Below are 21,530 nucleotides of genomic sequence, written 5' to 3'. Positions count from 1 at the left end.
GTATATTCCTGAACAAGTCTTTAATTGTAACAAAACACACTTGTTTTGGAAGAAGGTGCCAAACCACACATATAATGGCATAAAATCAAGTGGCCAGCCACAAGCTGGTGGTGGTTCATTAAGAGGCTACTATAATATCCACTTGTTCCGAGAGTTTGCTGGATTAGCACACAGCATGACGACACCATCACCCAGCATATGTTGTTTAGTGGCCATTACTGTCAAGGAGAACTAAGACTTTTTAAGTATTTTTGAACCATGATTGATCAAAAGCTTTGGATGCCAAACCAGCAAATAAGGCTGATTTATAGCAAATTCACCTGTATTAAAGTGAAATCTATATTATTATAACTTTGAATCATGATATGTTTCAGCTTGCTCTGTAAGTAATCCCATCTTTAGCAGGACCGTAATTTCTGGGGGAGCAAGGGGGGCTATAGCCCCCACCAATGTTTTCTATATCATCCTCAAAATGCCACAGTGCTTATTTTTCCATAAATTTCCACCTCCTGCACGAGCAAACCTCCTGTGCTTGCTTTGCTCGCCACCTAAACCCCCCTCCCTACCTCATGGACCTATGATGCCCTATAGCCCCCCAAAAAAGTCCCTCAAAATTACAGGCCTGTTTAGAATTATTCTTTATCTTCAGGGTTGGATATGTAAAGTCATCATAAAATGCTGTTTTTATTACACACAAACAAAATAAATATTACATGATTTTTTCAAATACAATAAGTGCACTTTTAAGTTAAATCAACAGGTAACACGATTTTCTTTAATCAAACGTGATCACTTCTTCATTTTTTGATTTCAAGTAACAAATAATCTCCAAAAAATTAAATTAACACAAAATATTTAACCTACATACTTCCTTAAAAATTCCACTCCGAGCATCCTTCTGCGCAGTTTTCAAACATCATCCGAAGGGTTCTAGATTCAGGTCACTGCCCTTTATTTATTTGTACTTAGCGATGTAGTCTCGAATCTTTTCTTCACTTGCTCCAGAGAAGCTGTCAATCTGTTAAGGAAAAAATGTTTCTCAATTAGTCATAAAATGTCAAGTACAGGTGTTCGTTGGCTTATGACCTCGATTGGTTACTACTACCAACTGGTCGCAAGTTGATCTGATCGTAAGTTGGTCAGAGTGGTCACCAAATTCCAAATGGTTTCCTGCTCTAAATTTGCGGTTTGAGGCTACTTTTTAAGGGCACATTCCGCCGTAAGTGCAATGAAGTAGTTGGCAACACTGATCTGTACTGCATGGTTAAACTTGCTTGATGGTCAGACTCGTCCTCACGCAATGAATGCATCAACTACACACACTCAGTCTCAGTCCTCCCCAAAGATCGGTCACTGAGCTCTGAGCTCCTTCCGTAGGGGAACGGCTGGCTGTCTAAAGAGAGACCTGCAGCAGACCAAGAGATGAATTATACACACACACACACACACACACACACACTTGTACATGCACTTACACATACATGTAACACACACATATACATACCGTGATCAGGCCGTGGTGAATTACACACACACAAGCGTGCATGTAAACGTAAACACACACACACACAAACACTTGTGCATGCACTTACACATACATGTAACACACACACACATAAGCGCACGCACACACCTGCAACCAACTGGATGCCAGAGGACCCAGAGTGATGTCGTGTGTGTGTGTGTATTTACCTAGTTGTGAAATATATACAGGAAAAGAGCCGTACTAGGCTCGTGCTGTCCAGTCTCCATAACGCTTATTATCCAGTTTGGCTTTGAATTCATGAATCGTTTTTGCACACAGTCTTCTTGTCAAGTCCGTTCCATGTTGTTATGCTTCTGTATGGAAAACTGTATTTTTTGATGTCTTTCCTACAGTCGCTCTTCTTCAATTTCTTACCATTGCCTCTTGTCACACTTATGTCACGTACCACTAGGTCTTCCCTGTCCAATTTCTCCAATCCCTCTTGTATCCTGTACAATGCTATTAGGTTCCCTCTTTCTCCTCTCCTCTCCAATGTTGTTACTCCCAATTTCTCCAGTCTTTCTTCATAAGTACGTTCTCTCAGAGTTTCCGGTAATTTAGTCGCTGCTTTTTGTATTCTTTCCAACTTTCTAATTTCTTTCTTCAATCTAGGTGACCACACTAATGCTGCATATTCCAGTCCTGGACGTATCCTTGATGTTATTAGTTTCTTCACCATTTCTTCATCTAAATATGTAAATGCTGCTTTTATGTTTCTAAGAAGATTGTATGTTTCCCCAGTTATCCGGTCTATATGTTTTCCAAAGGATAACTTGTCTGTTATGATCACTCCCAGATCTTTTTCTTCATGATTCTTTCATTACTCAGAGAGTAGTTCCCTGATATTCGTCTACTGCTCTTACCAAACTCCCATCACGCTACGCTTCTCTGTATTGAATGTCATTTCCCATTTGCGTGACCATTTGCTTATTCTATCGAGATCTTGGCTCAGGGCTACACAGTCTTCTTCATTAGCCACCCTCCTCATTATTTTAGCATCATCAGCAAACATATTCATATAGCTTTTCACCCCTTCTGTCATGTCATTAATATATATTACAAACATAATCGGAGCCAACACTGATCCTTGGGGAACTCCACTAGTCACTTCCATCCACCTTGATTTATTATTCCTGATTACTGTTCTCATTTCTCTCTTTGTCAAAAAGTCCATAATCCAATCCAATATTGAACCACCCAGACCTTCAACATGATTAAGTTTCTATATTAATCGCTTGTGTGGTACTTTATCAAACGCCTTCTTTAAGTCCAGATACACACAACCGTCCCTTTCCTGTACTATATCAATTACTCTTGAATAGAAGCTGATCAGATTAGTTACACAAGCCCGTCCTCCTCTGAATCCGAATTGGCTATTTGTTAATATAGTTTTCTTCTAAATACTCCACCCATCTGTTTTTTTTTATAATTTTCTCACACAATTTTTGCTATTACACTTGTTAATGACACTGGCCTATAGTTCAACAGGTCTTCCTTACTTCCTCCTTTATATACTGGGACGATGTTAGCCCTCTTCCAGTTTCTTGGTACCTTCCCTTGTGCTAGTGAGACATTATTCAAGTTGCTCAACTTTTCAGCTATTTGCTGGTTACACTCTTTTAGCCCTGAGCCAAGATCTCGATAGAGTAAGCGAATGGTCACGCAAATGGGAAATGACATTCAATACAGAGAAGTGTAGTGTGATGGAGTTTGGTAAGAGCAGTAGACAATTATCGGGGAACTACTCTCTGAGTAATGAAAGAATCATGAAAAAAAAATGAAGAAAAAGATCTGGGAGTGATCATAACAGACAAGTTATCCTTTGGAAAACATATAGACCAGATAACTGGGGAAACATACAATCTTCTTAGAAACATAAAAGCAGCATTTACATATTCAGATGAAGAAATGGTGAAGAAACTAATAACATCGATGATACTTCCAAGACTGGAATATGCAGCATTAGTGTGGTCACCTAGATTGAAGAAAGAAATTAGAAAGTTTGAAAGAATACAAAGAGCAGCGACTAAATTACCGGAAACTCTGAGAGAACGTACTTATGAAGAAAGACTGGAGAAATTGGGACTAACAACATTGGAAAGGAGAAAGAGGGGACCTAATAGCATTGTACAGGATACAAGAGGGATTGGAGAAATTGGACAGGGAAGACCTAGTGGTATGTGACAGAAGTGTGACAAGAGGCAATGGTAAGAAATTGAAGAAGAGCGACTGTAGGAGAGACATCAAGAAATACAGTTTTCCATACAGAAGCATAACAACTTGGAATGGACTTGACGAGGAGACTGTGTGTGCAGAAACAATTCATGAATTTAAAGCCAAACTGGAAAATAAGCGTTATGGAGACGGGACAGCACAAGCCTAGTACGGCTCTTTTCCTGTATTTCACAACTAGGTAAATACAACTAGGTAAACACACACACACACTAACATGTACAGTACACATGTAGACATTCATACATACACATGAACACACTCCCATGCATCATGGCCCCTCCGGTTGTAGCAGACTACACCCATTTTACCGCTGAAGAAATTGTGTGACCATTGTGTATAATCAGTGATGGCTTCAAAGTGTCCCGTGAGTGTGTCCAATGCTAACCCTAAATGCCATGGAAAAGCCTGAGCTTAGAAACAATGTTAAACATTGGAAAGCGGCATGAAGGTGAGTGTTTTGTGAATTCAGGCAGACCCGAGAACACGTCTCCATTGAACCCATTACATACAAGACTCGAGGTATGATATTTTGATTCATGATTAGGTCTTCAGGAATGTAACCCAATCGTAAATCGAGAGAAACTTGTACGGTTTTACTAACAGGGAGCATACACTAGGGGGTTCACTCTTGTGGCAGGTTAGATGATGGCAAGGAGCACTGCAATCGTTTGGAGGATGGAAGAAATGCTTGTAGACTTCAGGTGTTCTCAGGGCCTGGATCCAAAGCGGTGGTTGCTAACATGACGCAACTAACAATGACTTGTTGCTGGGCAACTGACACTAGAGCAACATCCAAAGATGAGGCTTGGTGCAGTCGTCAAGAGGTTGCTATGACAGAGGCTGCTAATTGGGGAAGTGCCGTCAACAATGTCATCAAACTTACCAGCGAATCATGATTGTATTTTCAGAAATGTCAGCCAATCATAAGGCAGCCGCCTTCAGCTGTGTTTCAAAGCAATCCATTCTCTCCTCATTTTCTTCCTTTTTGAATTCTGATAAGAGATAATGACAGTTTGTTTCTAAGATCATATTTACTTTTCTCCGCTTTTTACTTCTAAGATAGTTAACCCTTGCCAGTCAGAACCGTCTGTGAAAACCACACTTTTCTCACAACCTGCACTGGCGGGAATTTCAGCCGGTTGCGTGGAGATGTTTTACTTCTGACGCTCACAGCGAAAAGTATAATGCCAAAAAATACAAGATGAATTTAGCTGACGTGCAAAATTTTTACACATTACTGAAAAAATTTGCCGCTTAAAAAATATTTGACATTTTAAATTTCCGAAAAATAATAAGCATTATGAGTGGAAATATGAATACCTCCTTGGAAAGGTCACACATGCGTGACTCCTTGTGACGGAAACAAACGCCACATTTAATTTTTTGTTGTCCCACAACAAGCTACCTGCCACCTTTGCTCCGTCCCATGTGGCCAGCTACAAGTATCAAGCTATGCAGTTGGTCAGTCATCCAACATCTGATGGCTTGAGCTATATTATTTTTAACATTTAACCCGTCCAGTGCCGCCACTGTATACATACGGTCTGGAGTTTATACGCGGACAGTGCCACCGCCGTATATGTACGCTTGCAAAAAAGAAAATTCATAATTCGGAAAATTATGATCGTATTTGTTTGAAAAGCATGCCATACCTAGAGCACGCCTTCCTTGTCATGTGCTCAAGTGGCTGACTCAGTGAGTGACTCAGTAAGTGAGTGAGTCAGACTCACGCGGGCCGAGTCACATGTCATTTCCTATCTATCATTTGCCCAGGCATGATTTCGCAGCGTGGTCTTAGTCAGAAGGCTATCGACGAGTTTCTGTGGGCATATGAGGATGATGAATTCCGCTCAGACATCTCTGATGATGACTCTGAAGTGGATAAGGACTATGTCCAACCTTCATCAGCCTCTAGCAGTAGGGAAGAAAGTGTTTATCCTTCCCCACTCAAGAATTCCAAGGCTCTGCTATGCCTTAATGATGTAGACTGTCTTTTGGGGAAGACGAGCAGGCTCAATCTTCATCAGGATGGTTAGGAACGCTCCTTGATGTGAAGAGGTCGCTGAGCGTGGGGCAAGATTTAGAGAGAGCAGAGGAAGAGCGTGAACCTTTGTTTTCTGGCACTCAGTGCGGGTCACTCTTAGCTGGCACTGCGTAGGTTAAGAAAGCTTTTTTGGATGATGACGAAAGTAGTCATCCTGATGTTTGTGCCAAAAAATCCTATATCGATGAAAGTCGTCTCCAGAAGGTTAAGGTATATATGTTTGAATGAAGGTTTTGATTATCGTTTTAAATGAACTGCTAAATGGTGGTCTGGCAACTTATTTCGTTGTCTGAGGCACATTCACATAAGGTATAACTGTTTTGCTTTTTGATATCTTGTCATTTACAAATCTGTAAAGGGAAGAAAAGAAGATAAGGAGAAGATGGAGGCAGACAGAAAGGAAAGGAAAATAAGGAGCAGATGCAAAGCAAAGTTAACTTGATGTGAATGTGCCGCAGACAACATATAAGTTGGCAGACCATGATTTATCAGTTCATCTTAAAAAAATAATCAAAACTTAATTTTAACAAACACCTTAATTATCTAGAGGTAAAAAGCGGAGGGAAGTAAATATGAACTTAGAAATAAACTGTCATTATCTCTTATTAGGATGCAAAAGGGAAGAAAATTAGATGAGGGAATGGATTGCCTTGAAGACACAGTTGAAGGCAGCTGCCTTATGAGTGGCTAACACTTCTGAAAAAACAAACGTGATACGCTGGTGAGGCTGATGACATTATTACGGCACTTAACCAATCAACAGCCTCTCTGTCATATCAACCCCTTGACAACTGCACCAAGCCTCATCTTTGGATGCCGCTGTAGTGTCAGCTGCCCAACAACAAGTTGTTATTAGCGCGAACCGTTAGCAACCGCCACTTTGAATCTGGACCCAGATGCTCTCACCTGAGCACAGCAATTGTAAATTGAAACATAACATAAGTTGATCATGAACATGAAATATTGCAAATACATGGAAACTGAGGGAGACCTGTAAGGTTTAGAAATCTGTGTTTTAATTATTGTTTAGTTTACACAATGCCTACATGGCAGAGATTCACCTGCCGCATGCACTGCTGAATTTTCCAGTGTCAAGCATCCTAGAATGCTGTAGAAATCTATGGAGGACTTCAGACAGACATTTTATCCTGTACGGCAGTCGTGTGTCATCTGTGGCATAGGCAGTGATGTTCCTGCTCATAAGTATGTGCAAGTCACTGTTTCTGTTCATTTTATGCACTAAAGCAGGCGAACCATATGGGAAAATAAACGCTTACGTGAAGACGTGCCTTCTTGACAGCTTACTATACGGCCATTCTATTGTCCAAGAAAAATGTTTGAGAAGCGGGCCTAGATGAGAGGCTACTGTTACTAGGTTCAGCCTTCACATGCTGGAGTGAGTGTGATGTCAAAGCAGATGGCAAGAAACTGAACATGACTGAGGTCAAGGATTGCTACTAAAATTAAAAGGCAGATAAATTCCACTTCTACAAAGACAGCCAAAAATGGTTTATTAGAAGTATGGTCAGTGAGCGCCGATCCGCTAGATACTTTCAAGGAGAGGTTAGATAAATTTATGGGTATGGAAGATAGATTTACACAAATTGCACTGTGTAGGTAGACTAGACTTTTGCAAACTCCTCCTGTTCTTTTATCATCTCACCATATCAACTGACAATGGCAATCACAAACTATTTTTTTCTTACTTTGTACTTCCTTTCCTATTCACTTGACTTACTTTCTGTTCCTCTTTAAAGAAGAGGAAAGTAGGCATGCAGGATATCTGGTAAGTGACCGCTACATCTTCACACTCGTCCACGTCCACCTTCAGGAACACCACGTCAGTCATCTGGCTACTCATCTCCTGCATGAGCAAAAATGTATTAATATAACTGTGACAGGCAATGAATTTTGTGTGTAAGCTGCACCACTGCCCCACAGGAAAACTCTGAAACTACTGCCCTGCAGTGGGGAATCCTTGGTCAAGATTTCTAGCTGCCAATACCTCAAACTTAAGTCTTCCATAGGGAACAATTCCTCAGACTGTTGTCCACAGTCTCAAACCCCTTTCTCTCTCCCTACCTCACATTCCTCTTTTATTATTTGAGAAGATATTGGTCCAGCTATCACTTTTCTCCTAATACAAGCAAGAAACATTAAAACAAACCCTGGCTTCACCACATCACAGAATTATAAAAATATCCCAAACATCAATATGATGCACCACCTGCTAAAAAGGATAATAAAAAATACAGGTAAACTTTGTTTTGTGAACCTTCTCATAACATAAATTTTCTTTGACAAACATCTAATTTTTCTATCCTCTCCTCACTTAACCCCCAATTTGCATGTGCTTGACACTCATGTGCACACTGCTCAGCCAGTTTCATTCAAAGTGTTTTCCACTACTAAAATAAAATTATTATTGGATCCACAAATAGGTATGACTTTAATTTGTGAACATAAATATGATTTAAAAATAATCAGAAATGAGAACTGATGATTGTCTAACTGATGATCCATTTCAGCTTGCAGTTGTAGTTAACTCAACATTGAGGCATCTGGTGTTGCTAACTTAGTAATGCAAGCATTTTACTTTGCTTTTTTTTTCATATGCATATACACCTGTCCCCCCTTACTTGCAGAGGATAGGGGACACAGACCCCTCGAATAGATAATTTCCACAAATATTTGGCACTCCCACCCAAAAAGCCTCTAGACCCACAAAGAAACACAGAGCAATTTTACACAAACTGTGCCTAATAAAGCATTTGTTACATGAAAGCAGCATAAAATATATAAATAACATCCAAGGGAGGTGGTGGTCAGTGTGTGGGCATGGTGTCTTGGAATACCCAGGGTCAAGCCCCGCCCACCACTACAAGCTGACAATTTTCAGTCATCGCCAGGTGCCCTAAGATTACCCACATGCTGTTCTGATGACCACCTATCAACCTGGACTCTAGATTAACTCTCTAATGAGGATAAAAAATGAATCTGGGGACAGCATGAGCCAAGCAAATGGTGACACTAGAAACAATTGCCTGTGCCATAACAGGCAGGGGTCAACCACCAGGCTCCATCAAAAAAGCCTACCAGCCCCGTACTAAAAACTGTATGGCGATTTACGCAAACTTCTTACAAAGTTGTAGTCATTAAAATCTCACTTTACTGTTGAATACTTGCCATGAAGTATCACCCATTTTCTTTTTCAACTTCAGGTGCTTATCACTGCTTAAGCACATAATACCATGCAAATTATTTACTAATAAATGCTTCATTCTTTGAAAATTGGCTGATAAAACTGGATCATAACTACAAGCAGCTGTTCAGCTGACAACCTGTAAATGAACAGACAATGTGTTGGTGTGGCAGGAGGGGGTAGGGTACCCCAGCACTACTGCTGCACCAACATATCTTCCTGCGTGCGAACTGTTAGCCACGTAATATTGTGCAGTGTTACGCAACAGAGCTATTAATTTACATTAAGATGGCATCATTAGCCACACAGCCAGAGTTACTGTGGTGGGGTGGGGGGAGGGAGAATGTTTGTAAACAAAGGAGTCATCATAGTTTTACAAGTGTGACGAGTGTCACCTCTGCTGCATCTTACCTTCTATAAATGTTTTTTCCACTATAAATGCTGTTTCTGATAAATGGTCACCTATAAGAGCTGCTGAGGGAATAGTGTGAGGGAGCAGAGATGTGGGATGCCATTTTTGTTGTGGTCAGCTGATCCACTGTCCAGTTTGGCTTACCCCTCCATCCCATGGGGAGGTGGATCAAATGTGCCTGTCATCTGTTTGTCTAAGGTTGTCAGCTGAACAGCTGCTTGTAGTTATGATCCAGTTTTTATTATCTGATTTTTATAGAAAGAAGCATTCATTAGTAAATAATTTGCATGGTATGATATGCTTAAGCACTGATAAGCACCTGAAGTTGAAGAAAAAAATGGCATTTACTTAAGGGTAAGCACCCAACAGTAAAGTGAGATTTTAATGACAATGTATTTCTAAAAATCTTATGCAGATTAGTGTACAGCTTGTAGTACGTATAGCTGATGGATGATGCTATATATAATATTTTATGCTGCTTTCTGCATGTATATAACTGTCTCTTCCTCAGGAATGGGCAAATCCTCTGCAGGCAAACCCTGGATGTTTGGAGTGGCACCACAAAAATTCCTTAGCGGCCACCTATGTGCAATTGTGGGAAAATTTGGATATGTGTAAATCTGTGAGGAGTGAACCCAAATATACAGGGGGACAGGTGGATGTGTGTGTTATATTGAGCTCAGTATTTATCATCTTTACCATAAAAATGAAGAGTGCATATAAGAAACATAAGTGTACAGAATTAAAGATCGATTTCTGAATCCCTAGTGAGTAAAGAGCTCTGTGTACTTACCATCTTTACTATAAAAATGAAGTGTGTTTATAAGAAACATCATAAAAGCACAGAAAATAAGATAAATTTCTGAATCCTAGTGTGGTATTGTGACCTCTGAGATGGGAGAAAGTATGCTGATAGAACCACAAGGAGCCACACATCAAGCAATCACTTGAAATCAAAATATACACAAATAAATAAATAAATAAATATTCTGTTGTGCAAATACACTTAAACACAGTTACATGGAATTTGGTTCTAGGAGCCCATTTTTTTCACATTCATCTGTATTAAATCCTTTTTTGCTCAATCTGAGAGATATACTAGACTCCTTCACCCTTCCTTCTCATATATAACCGAGGAGTCAGAAAATGCTATAAAAAAAAAAAGTGCTGCAGTAAAGCAGCCACAACTCACATGACTATTTACAACATGTCTGAGTGTTATCCCTGACTTTGGCCTCATCTTTATACTAAGAGTATGTTTCATTATTAACACCCAAACCACCCTTTACTTAAATTCATTATAATAGGTTTAATATGAATATGTAGCTTTCAATTGTCCTATAGAGGAATTCTGATAAGCATGGGAGGCACATAGCCATAAATCAGCTGACTATAATATACAAAATTAAATGCCTTCCCAGAGTTTAGCCTAATATTAATACTACCAATAAGACCCATTGCCCACCAGGCTGAACTGTGCCTCTAAGTGTTAGCCTATCTTTGAACACCATGTATTTTTCCCTACTTTCTTGAAAACATCCACTGATTTACAAATTGAACGGACTGTTGCTGGGGCCAGACCATGTCGTCTAGCTATGTTGTTTGTCTTTACACTGCTTTCATTAAAACAAAATTTTGCTGTATGAACGTTTGTAAAGCAAGGTTCGACTGTATATGGAACTGTATCAAATAAAAGCAGAAGATATTGCTTGCTGTAGTTAATCTTTTATCAAGTGACAATTATTGATCAACAAAAATAGTTTTAATAGCTCTTGAAAGGCATTACACAAATATAATTTTTTTTATACCCGATAAATTAGATATTTGTTAAACATGAATTAAATAGACTTTGGTGCATATGCTCCTTTATAAGTAATTGCTCTCAGATGAGAGAAAAGCAATACAGGGCCACTTAAGTAAATTATACTAAAAGCCTTCAAACTGCCAGCTGTTTAGGAAATACGGTATTTACCTGAAGCTTGGGAGCAATCATCTTGCAGGGCCCACACCAGGTTGCATAGAAGTCCACGACAACAAGCTTCTGGCCAGCTTCCTTCAGCTGCTTCTTGAAGTCCTCCTAAAAATACATATCATAAGCTGTAATTATGAGTTAAAAATGTCTATATTTGATTCCACTGAGGAACTCACATAAGCCAACCACTCCCACCAGTGAGGCAGTGAAGGGGAGCCAGACATTTTCCTTGGTACTGACTGGCTGAATAAACCAAGTGGAATTTGATTAAAAAATGGAAATATTATATACCTTCACTATTTAATGACTACTTTCCTAAATGTGGGTTTCCAGTGTAAGTCTGCCTTCTTTGCTGGCAAGTTCTCTGGTTAATTAGGAAAAAATATGTTGCAAGTTTCTATTAGGAATGCAAAGATCTTGAAGCCTTTGAAAGATTTCTGTAAACTCAGTGACAGAGAGAAACATTGCGTCACGCCAAGGTGCACCCCGCCCCCCCCCCATTCTGATGCCCGCACCTCTTTAGAATCTAGATCTACCTCTCTAGAATCTAGCTAGCAGACCAACGGAGGGGCAGCGACGGCCACCTTGGAGCAAAGCCGTGGGAGCATTTCTTTCATTAAAAATTAACAATTTTTTTTTCTCTCCTTGTCACTATCTTTTTTTTTTTTTAAGAAACATAACCATTATTATTTATAAACACACATACTCTCTAAATCTAGGGTAAATATTATGCATAATAATTCCACTCTTCTATTTCTGCATATTTTTTTTTTTACTGGGCTGAATAAATTTTAGTTTTCCATTTATTTTATTTACATCACCTAAAATCTGTGACCTAGGAGAGAGAGAGAGAGAGAGAGAGAGAGAGTTTTTATTTTTATAGTGTAAAGGTGACAGTGAGCCAAAGCTGTGTTGCCCTGTGCAGGTCAGGTGTAATCAAGTGGTTATGGGTGAGTGGGAAAAGTGTGTCATCAAATTAACTGACGACCCTCCACCAACCCTCCCGTTACACACCACTATATATAAACGTGGTGTGTCTGCTTCGTCGCCTCCATCACGCACTTGATGGGAAATGCCACAAAAAACAAGTGACAAACAGGATGTTGAAGAACGATGGATGATGACGAGGAAAGATAAGGGCGAGATAAGACAGAAAAATAGCCCTCTACCAGCCTAGTGCCACTACTACTACTACTACTACTACAACTACTACTTTTAATAATAACAATATATGTAATAATAGTAATAATAACAATAATAATAGTAATAAATAAATAAACAAAATTATAATAAAACTAACAATACCACTGATAATAACAATGGGATAATAATAATAGTAGGAATAATAATAATAGTAATAATAATAAATAAAATAAAAATAACAATAGCCTACCACTAATAATAAAAATTGGATAATAATAGTAATAATAATAATAATAATAATAATAATAATAATAATAATAATAATAATAATAGTAATAATAATAACAACAATAATCAGTATAATAACAAAACTATCGCTATGGCAATATCATGAGTGGTGTGACTGGCTGCCTGGCGCGAGGAGCCAAGGTACCGCCTGGGCGCACAAACACCACACGTGTTGCTGCTGACTCAAGATCGCGGCGGGGCGGAAATTCCGATGTTTCCTCACCTCACTGTGGTGAACCAACGACACCAAGGGAGCTAGCTGCTTTCACATACCCCAGAAGAATTCAAGCAAACTGAAATGCTTCATATTTGTACTGCTTCAGAAGTTTCTAGGAAGTTCGAAGAGGGAAAACCCCATTTTTTGGCTTTTGGCTAGAGATGGACGATACCCGATTTTTTTTCAGTAATCGATTATTTCGATTATTTTTTTCGCCAGTAATCGAATAGTAATCGACTACTTTTCGATTAACCTATTTTCACCTTAAAATAGATTATACAGTGGTAGCCATATAGGTAGGGTATAAAGTAAAATGTTATACTCTCTCTCTCTCTCTCTCTCTCTCTCTCTCTCTCTCTCTCTCTCTCTCTCTCTCTCTCTCTCTCTCTCTCAACCAAACAAATAATAAAGAAACATATCCGGGAAAAAATAAATAGCTGAAAAATGAATTAATAAAAATAAAAATTGAGCTCACTCGTGACTTTTAATAGATAAAGTAGTCGTTTGGTAATCGATTGCTAGGTATTATAATCGATTACTGAGAAAATTTACCTTGTAATAGATGTAATCGATTACGCCTAATTATCGATTACCCCCACCACTACTTTTGGCGAGCATCAATCATTTGTTCGAGACAGGTGACTCGGCCAATTATCGCCCTACCTCACTAACATCCATTCCATTAAAAATCTTCGAACACATAATAAACCACCTTGACACAAACAACATCCTTTCTGACTCACAACACGGCTTTCGACCTGAACGCTCATGTGAATCGCAACTCATTACTACATTTCATGACATTACGAGGCTACTTGACCGACGTGACATTAAACAAGTTGACACTATTGTTTTAGATCATCCGACACTGTCCCTGTTTCTTAAGGTGTCCCACAAAACACTGTTATAGGTCCTCTTTTTCCTCATGTACTTTAACGATCTTCCACTCTTAATCACCAACTCTTCCAATAGACTATTTGTCGACGATAGTCTACTGATTAGACCAATCACCTCTGAGATGCGCTGGGCACACACAGAGGGGTCTCTATCCTGGAAGCAGTAATCATTCCACGGGAAATCGGAAAAGTACATCCTCAGGTCGTCCCACCGAGCTGAAGCAAAATGCCAGAAGCATCGCCTATTCGGTGGGTCCAGAGGGTGTACAGGAGCGATAGAGCATAATACAGAAATAAGGTTGTGATCGGAGGAGCCCAATGGAGAGAACAGTTTGACAGAGTAAGCAAAAGGGTTAGAGGTAAGGAAGAGGTCTAGTATGTTGGGCCGGTCTCTAAGACGGTCGGGAATACGTGTAGGGTGCTGAACCAACTGTTCTAGATCGTTGAGGAGAGCAAAGTTGTAGGCCTATTCACCAGGCTGGCCAGTGAAAGAGGATGAAAGCCAAAGCTGGTGGTGAACATTGAAATCTCCCAAGATGGAGATTTCAGCGAAGGGAGAGTGGGTCAAGATGTTCTCCACTTTAGAGTTCAAGCAGTCAAAAAAATTACATAGTTAGTAGAGTTAAGTGAGAGATAAACAGCACAGATGTATTTAGTAATAGAATGATAATGAAGTCTAAGCCAGATGGTGGAAAATTCTGAAGAGTCAAGGTCGTGGGCACGAGAGCAAGTGATGTCGTTGCGCACGTAGGCGCAACATCCAGCTTTGGATTGAAATTTAGGATAGAGATAGTAGGAGGGAAATGAGTAGAGATTGCTGTCAGTAGCCTCAGAAACCTGTGTTTCGGTGAGGAAGAGGTGAGGTTTAGAGGAGAGATGGTATTCCACAGTATGAAAATTAGAACGAAGACCGCGAATGTTGCAAATTGATAAGAAAGAGGTTTGAGGAGTTATCAAGACACCTCTCAAGTCGGCAGCCAGAAGGAGAGTCCTACTTGGGTAAATTTGTCCATTGAGGGGCCAAAGTTGTCCTCAGAGCAGTTTTTCAATATTAGCACTATTTAAAACCTTCCTCTGCAACACAGATTTAGATGAGAGTACCTTCTGACATTGGAACTGGGGTTGAAAGGCCAGCGAAAAAAAAAAAAAAAAAAAAAAAATCGCCTTATGGCCGTTTTCTTGCGTTTTTTGATTTGGGGCGAAAACAGCTTTGGCCACGCGGCCCCTCAGTAATGAAGAAAACTCAGGGGCCTCCGCATGCAGGGCGCCTCGAGAATTAGAAAACACTGACAAATGAAAAAATACATAAATAATGTGAAATAAAATACAATGATTAAAAAGGGTCCTGGTCGTGTCGGCGGTGAGCCATTTAGGCCGTAACGTCCAAACTTGCTAACGGCCGAAACATCACATGGCCTAAATTGTTTAAGGCCGAAATAACCAATCAACCTTATCAAGTTGTTCATCGTTGCAGCATGGCACATTATATTTCGACTTGCTATTAAACTGGATGTTACATTCGTGTGTGTGTGTGTGTGTGTGTGTATATATATATATATATATATATATATATATATATATATATATATATATATATATATATATATATATATATATATATATATATATAAATATATATGGCATATTCATAATCCAGAGAGAGAGAGAGAGAGAGAGAGAGAGATGGTGGGGTGGACGTGGCTGTGGACGGACTGACGGATATAGTGACATTTACGATAGATAATGTCCATCGTAGATTTGTTGAAACGTTATATTATAACACGTCTCAACACATCCGCTGTAGTATCTCGCTTTTATGGAAGGATTTTGCTTTATTGACTCATATACTCTTATTTACTTATTGGGAAACATGATTTATAAAGCATCTCATTGAAATCTGAAAAAAAATGCAAGTGTTACACCACCTCCGAGACTGGTGTAACTAGCAACCGAGTTACATCCTCGATTACATCGTTTTTCTGCTTTCTGAATTAGGGTGTAGGTGTGGAAGAATGTATCTCAGACTTATATCGTTGTTAGTACTTACTGAATACGGGCCCCGGTCATTTTCCATTCTCTTGTTTGTTATACTTTAATCTACTAATTTGCTATCCAATCCCTATTGTTAATTAAATTTCAAATTTCGGCCGTAGAAGAGAGCGGAGATGATTCGGACACTTTAAAAAATTATATTTTTAGAAATAAAAGTTGAAGAAACAGTGTTATTTTGCTGATCTTAAACTGTTCCTTCATCATTTGGCTCTTTAGGTTGTTAATATCACATTCGTAGCTATTTCCAGTTTTCAGCAACAGGTGATGAAACACAAGAATTTGAATCGCCCGAACCGTCCCTCCCCGTGGTGATGGTTCGGCCAGGGAGCCTGAGGGAGGGGGGATGCTACGGACACTCCTTTTACTCGGCATAATCTTAATCTAACTTAAGCTGGATTAGCTAATAAACAAGATGGTATCAATTACAAGACATTTGTGTAAGTACAAAAAATATTCTCTCAATATTTATGGGAAAAAAATATTAAAAATGACAACTATAAGAAATCTCAATAATTTTGGAATTACGGTACGGCTTCCTTCTCTTCTCACAAGCATATCTGAATGTAAGTCAACCAAATTAACCATTTAATAATGGTTGCAACATTTGTGGTGTTAAATTGATATAAAATAAATAAAAATCATGAAAAAACATCACGACCTATAAAAAAATGAATGGGTGGTCACACTCCACCACTCCCAGCACGAGAGCTACGACAGGCATTCGTGTTCTACGGCAATACCTTCGTTATGAATCGCTGCTTCACCATAATAATGCACAGTCAGCTACTTGCCATAATCATGAGGTGAGAGCTTGAGATACACCATAAAAATATTACACAATGTGCTGCAACACTAAAAACTGACTTGTATCGAAAAGTTCAGCTCTGAGGGTATGGTTGCCCTGCGTGGGCCAAGACAACAAAGTTTTGCTTATTCTCACAAGATTTCGTGCCACTCAGTCCCATACGTTTTACAATAATTGCAATGTCCGGACCATCCCGATGCCTGAATCATCATCGCTCTCCCAACTTTTATTCCTGTGAGTAATCCTCTTCTTTTGTTATATCGGTATTATGCAGTAGTGGGCACGAGTTCGAGACTATTCGGCCCTAATTTTTTCGCCCGTTGTCCTGTTCGGCCGTTAGAACTTTAGACCGCATGTTATTTAGGCCGTTAAACAATTCGGCCGTAAGACGTTCCGGGCCCAGGATCGTTTAGGCCGTGAGATGCTTCGGCCGAAGGGGCCGGTGAGAAAATCGTATAATACAGGATCCATACCATAAGACAGGTAGGAGTTGTGCAGCTTGGAGATGACCTCAGACGAAATAATACATATCTTTGCAATTCTATATACTTACATAACATTACAAAAGAAGAGGATTACTCAAAGTTATCTCATTACAATTACAATTACTCAAGTATGCAGAGCGGTGATAATTCGGGCAGCGGGATAGTCCGGACATTGCAATTATTGTAAAACGTATGGGACGGAGTGGTCCGAAATCTTCTGTGAATGTGCAAAACTTTGTTGCCTTGGCCCAAGCAGGGCAACCACGCCCTCTGTGTAACAGGAGAGAGCGATGATGATTCGGACAGTGGGATGGTCCGGACACCGCATTTATTGTAAAACGTATGAGACTGAGTGCCGCGAGATTTTGAGTGAATGTGCAAATCTTTATTGCCTTGACCAGGACAACCACGCGCTCAGAGCTATTCTTTTTATGCAAGTCCGATTTTTTTTTCTTTTGCCTCGTAAGTAATATTATCAGGGTGTATCGTAATCGCTCACTTCAAGAATATGACAAATAGCGAAATGCACATTATTACGGTGACGAAGCGATACACGGCGAAGGTATTGCCGTACGACACGAACACCCAGTTCTCGTGCTAGAAGTGGAGTGTAACCACCCATTGATTTTTTTTCATGATTTTTATTAATTTTATATCAATTTAAGCGCTACAGCGGTTGCAATAGTTATAAGAAGGTCAATTTGATTGATTTATATTCAGATATTATGCTTGTGAGAAGAGAAGGAAGCCATATTTCCAATTTTTTTTTTAAATATTTCTTATAGTTCTCCTTTCAATCAATTTTTTCCAATAAATATTGAGAAGATACTTTTGTGCATATACAAGTGTCTTGTAATAGATATGTTCTTGTTTATTAGCCAATCAAACTTAAGTTATATAAACATTATGCCGAGTAATACGAGTGTCCGTACCATCCCACCTCCCTGGCCCAGCCATCACCACGGGAGGGACACGGGAGGGATGGTTCGGACGATTTAGAAACTTGTGTTTCATCACATACATCTGAAAACTGGAAATCGCTACGGATGTCATATTAGCAACCTAAAGAGCCTAAGAATGAAGGAACATTTTGAGATCAACAAAATTACACTGCTTCTTCAACTTTGTTTTCGTGAAAATATTATTTTAAAAAGTGGATGAATTATCACTGCTCTCCCATATTTTTATGGTGTATCTCAAGCTCGCACCTCATGAATATGGCAAGTAGCTGATGGTGAATTATTAAGGTGAAGCAGCGATTCATAACGAAGGTACTGCCGTAGAACATGAATGCCTGTCGTAGCTCTCGTGCTGGGAGTGGTGGAGCGTGACCCAGCCATTTATTTTTTACAGGGATGAAGAGAGAGAGGGAGATGAGAGAAAGGAGGAAGAGGAATGGGTGAGAGAGAAAAAATAGAAAGATATATATATATATATATATATATATATATATATATATATATATATATATATATGAGGAATGGGTGAGACTATAGATATATATATATATATATATATATATATATATATATATATATATAATATATATATATATATATATATATATATATATATATATATATATATATATATATATATATATATATATATATATATATATATATATATATATATATATATATATATATAGAGAGAGAGAGAGAGAGAGAGAGAGAGAGAGTGTTTTAATGCACACGAATTAATTTAGGTATGAAGCTGTTTATTATAAACATATGAAACCGCCCGGCACGCGTCTCTACACCCAAGCAACATGCCCACAGGTATAGAAGACCTTTGAAGATCAAATAATGGCAGAGGACCAGATTACACCATCACTAAATGATTCGCAGGAGCGAAACAAAATCAACTTGTTCACAGAGGAGGAGGAGTTGGTTGAGTGGTACAAGGAGCAAGTGTTCTGAATGGCTGAGTGGCTGGTTTATAAATTACTGGATGGCTGGATTATAGATGGCTGATGACTGAATTGTTCGATGGCTGAGTTATAGATGACTGAATGACTGGTTAGCTGATTTATATAGATGGGTGAATAAATGGGTGTTGAGGCTGGAGCTGGTGGTAGGTGGGAAATGTAGGAGGATAATACGAATGTCTCTTTTCTGCATCCATGGCCTCACCCACGTTGCCCTACGTTTCTTCTTCTAAATTTTTTGCAACCGTCTATTTTCCATCAGACATACAAGCGTCAACAAACTTTGGTCACTCTCCACGTCCAATTTCAGGAGTTCAATTTCGCGTTCACGAGAGCTGAGGAAAGCCATTGCGATGTCAAACTCACGAATGATCAAAACACCTGGACGGGAGTTTATATACCCTTCCAACTGGGGGTGACAACGAAAGTGTTTGCTCGGTAGGCCGGCGGTCGACCGCCGACTGACCTGCTGCCGTCGCCGGTCGGAGAAATCGAAAATCGTATATGGTCGCCGGTCTACCGCCGGCTGACCGGCGTTAAGCCGCCGATCCGGGGATTATTGCCTATTTTGTCGGCGGCCAGTCCCCGATCGGCTTATCGGGAGTCATCGGAGACGGTCGCGACCGGGACCGGGAATGTGTGAGAGCCCCTTACCTGACCCTCCCTACCTCTCTTTTAATCTCTTTCCCTATCACTCACACCCTTTCTCTCCCCCTCTTTCCTCACCTTTACCTGACCCTCCCTACCTCTCTTTTAATCTCTTTCCCTCCCACTCACACCCTTTCTCTCCCCCTCTTTCCTCACCTTTACCTGATCCTCCCTACCTCTCTCTTCTTTTCCCGTCCCATTTCCCTTGCTTCCTCCTTTCTAACACCCTCTTATCTTTAGTCTTATCTCTCACTCTATCACTCTTCCTCCCTTTCTCCTTCCCCATTAGATTATACGAACACACACACACACACACACACAGAAGGGGAAATGAGAAGGGTGTGTGGAGGGAGGGGCAGAAGTGAGTCAGGTCATGTCCTGACCTGACCTGATTCTTCCTTCTGCCACTCCCTCCCCACTCCTTTCTCATTTCCCCTTCTGTGTGTTTGTGTGTGTGTTTACAACTAGGTAAACACACACACACACACACACACACACACACACACACACATGGGTAGGCAGTGGCTGAGTGGTAGCGTGCTGGGCCCACATTCACCACGTGATGGACGACGCGAGTTCGAGTCCCCACGCTACAACCTGGGATTTTTCAGTCACCGCCGAGTGGCTTAAAACTACCCATATGCTGTCCTGAAGACCACCCATTAACCCGGACTCTAGAGGAAACCGTCCAAGTGAATCAAGGAGTTCCGGGGGACAGCATGAGCCAAGAGAAGATGGCGCCATTATAAACACTTGCCTGCGCCATGACGGGCTGGGGCCGAACACCATCCAGGCCCCTTGAGCAAGCCTACCGGCCCTATATGCATAGACGTAAAAAAAAAAAAAAAAAAAAAAAAAAAAAAACAGAAGGTGAAATGGAAAGGGTGTGGGGAGGGAGGGGCGGAAGTGAGAGTCAGGTCATGTCCTGACTGAAGCCCTGACCTGACTCCCTGAGGACCTCACCTGATTAATATATAATCAGTGATATAATCAGTGACCCACTAATATAATCAGTGATATAATCAGTGACCCACTAACCGACATCTTTAAGATGTCGGTAAATACTGGCTATGTGCCGAGCCTATGGAAAGTAGCTAATGTGACGCCGATTTTTAAAAAGGGGGACAGGTCAGTTGCTTCAAACTATCGCCCAATTAGCTTAACATCGGTTATAGGGAAGATGCTGGAGTCCATAATAGCCAGGAACATTCGGGAGCATTTAGAGAAACATAGCTTAATTCACGACTCGCAGCATGGGTTCACAAAAGGTAGGTCATGCCTCACCAATCTCTTGTCCTTCTACAATAAAGTATTTGAGGCGGTTGACAGAGATGAAAATTATGATGTAATCTATCTTGATTTTAGTAAAGCGTTTGACAAAGTTCCTCACCAACGACTGTTGCTTAAATTGCAGGCTCACGGAGTGGAGGGTAAAGTTTTGAACTGGGTCAAGGCGTGGCTTAGCAATAGGAAACAAAGAGTGCAAATCAATGGTAAAAGATCTGACTGGGGATGTGTTACGAGTGGGGTCCCACAAGGTTCGGTATTAGGTCCACTTTTGTTTATTATTTATATCAATGACTTAGACACAGGAATTAGTAGTGATGTTAGTAAATTTGCAGATGATACCAAGATCGGTAGAGTAATGAGTCGGATCAGGACGCTAGTATTCTCCA

The 21,530-nt window shown here is 40.0% G+C and overlaps 1 protein-coding gene across 1 annotated transcript in view; it reads right to left on the bottom strand.

Annotated features, from left to right (window-relative positions):
* Nucleotides 1-671: 671 nt before the first annotated feature.
* LOC127000260 (thioredoxin-2-like) overlaps nucleotides 672-21,530 on the bottom strand; it is a 28,420-nt gene continuing 7,561 nt past the window's right edge. The window contains exons 2-4 of the mRNA XM_050863711.1: nucleotides 11,391-11,495; nucleotides 7,543-7,668; nucleotides 672-1,018 (exon numbers count right to left, since the gene is read on the bottom strand). Coding sequence (XP_050719668.1) covers nucleotides 956-1,018; nucleotides 7,543-7,668; nucleotides 11,391-11,495 — 294 coding nt within the window. The 3' untranslated portion in view covers nucleotides 672-955. The remainder of the gene's footprint in view (nucleotides 1,019-7,542; nucleotides 7,669-11,390; nucleotides 11,496-21,530) is intronic.

The sequence above is a fragment of the Eriocheir sinensis genome, chromosome 18, assembly GCF_024679095.1.
Source record: "Eriocheir sinensis breed Jianghai 21 chromosome 18, ASM2467909v1, whole genome shotgun sequence".
NCBI classification, from domain to species: domain Eukaryota; kingdom Metazoa; phylum Arthropoda; class Malacostraca; order Decapoda; family Varunidae; genus Eriocheir; species Eriocheir sinensis.
The sequence above is the reverse complement of the archived record's forward strand: the minus strand, read 5'-3'. Positions and strand labels throughout refer to the sequence as shown.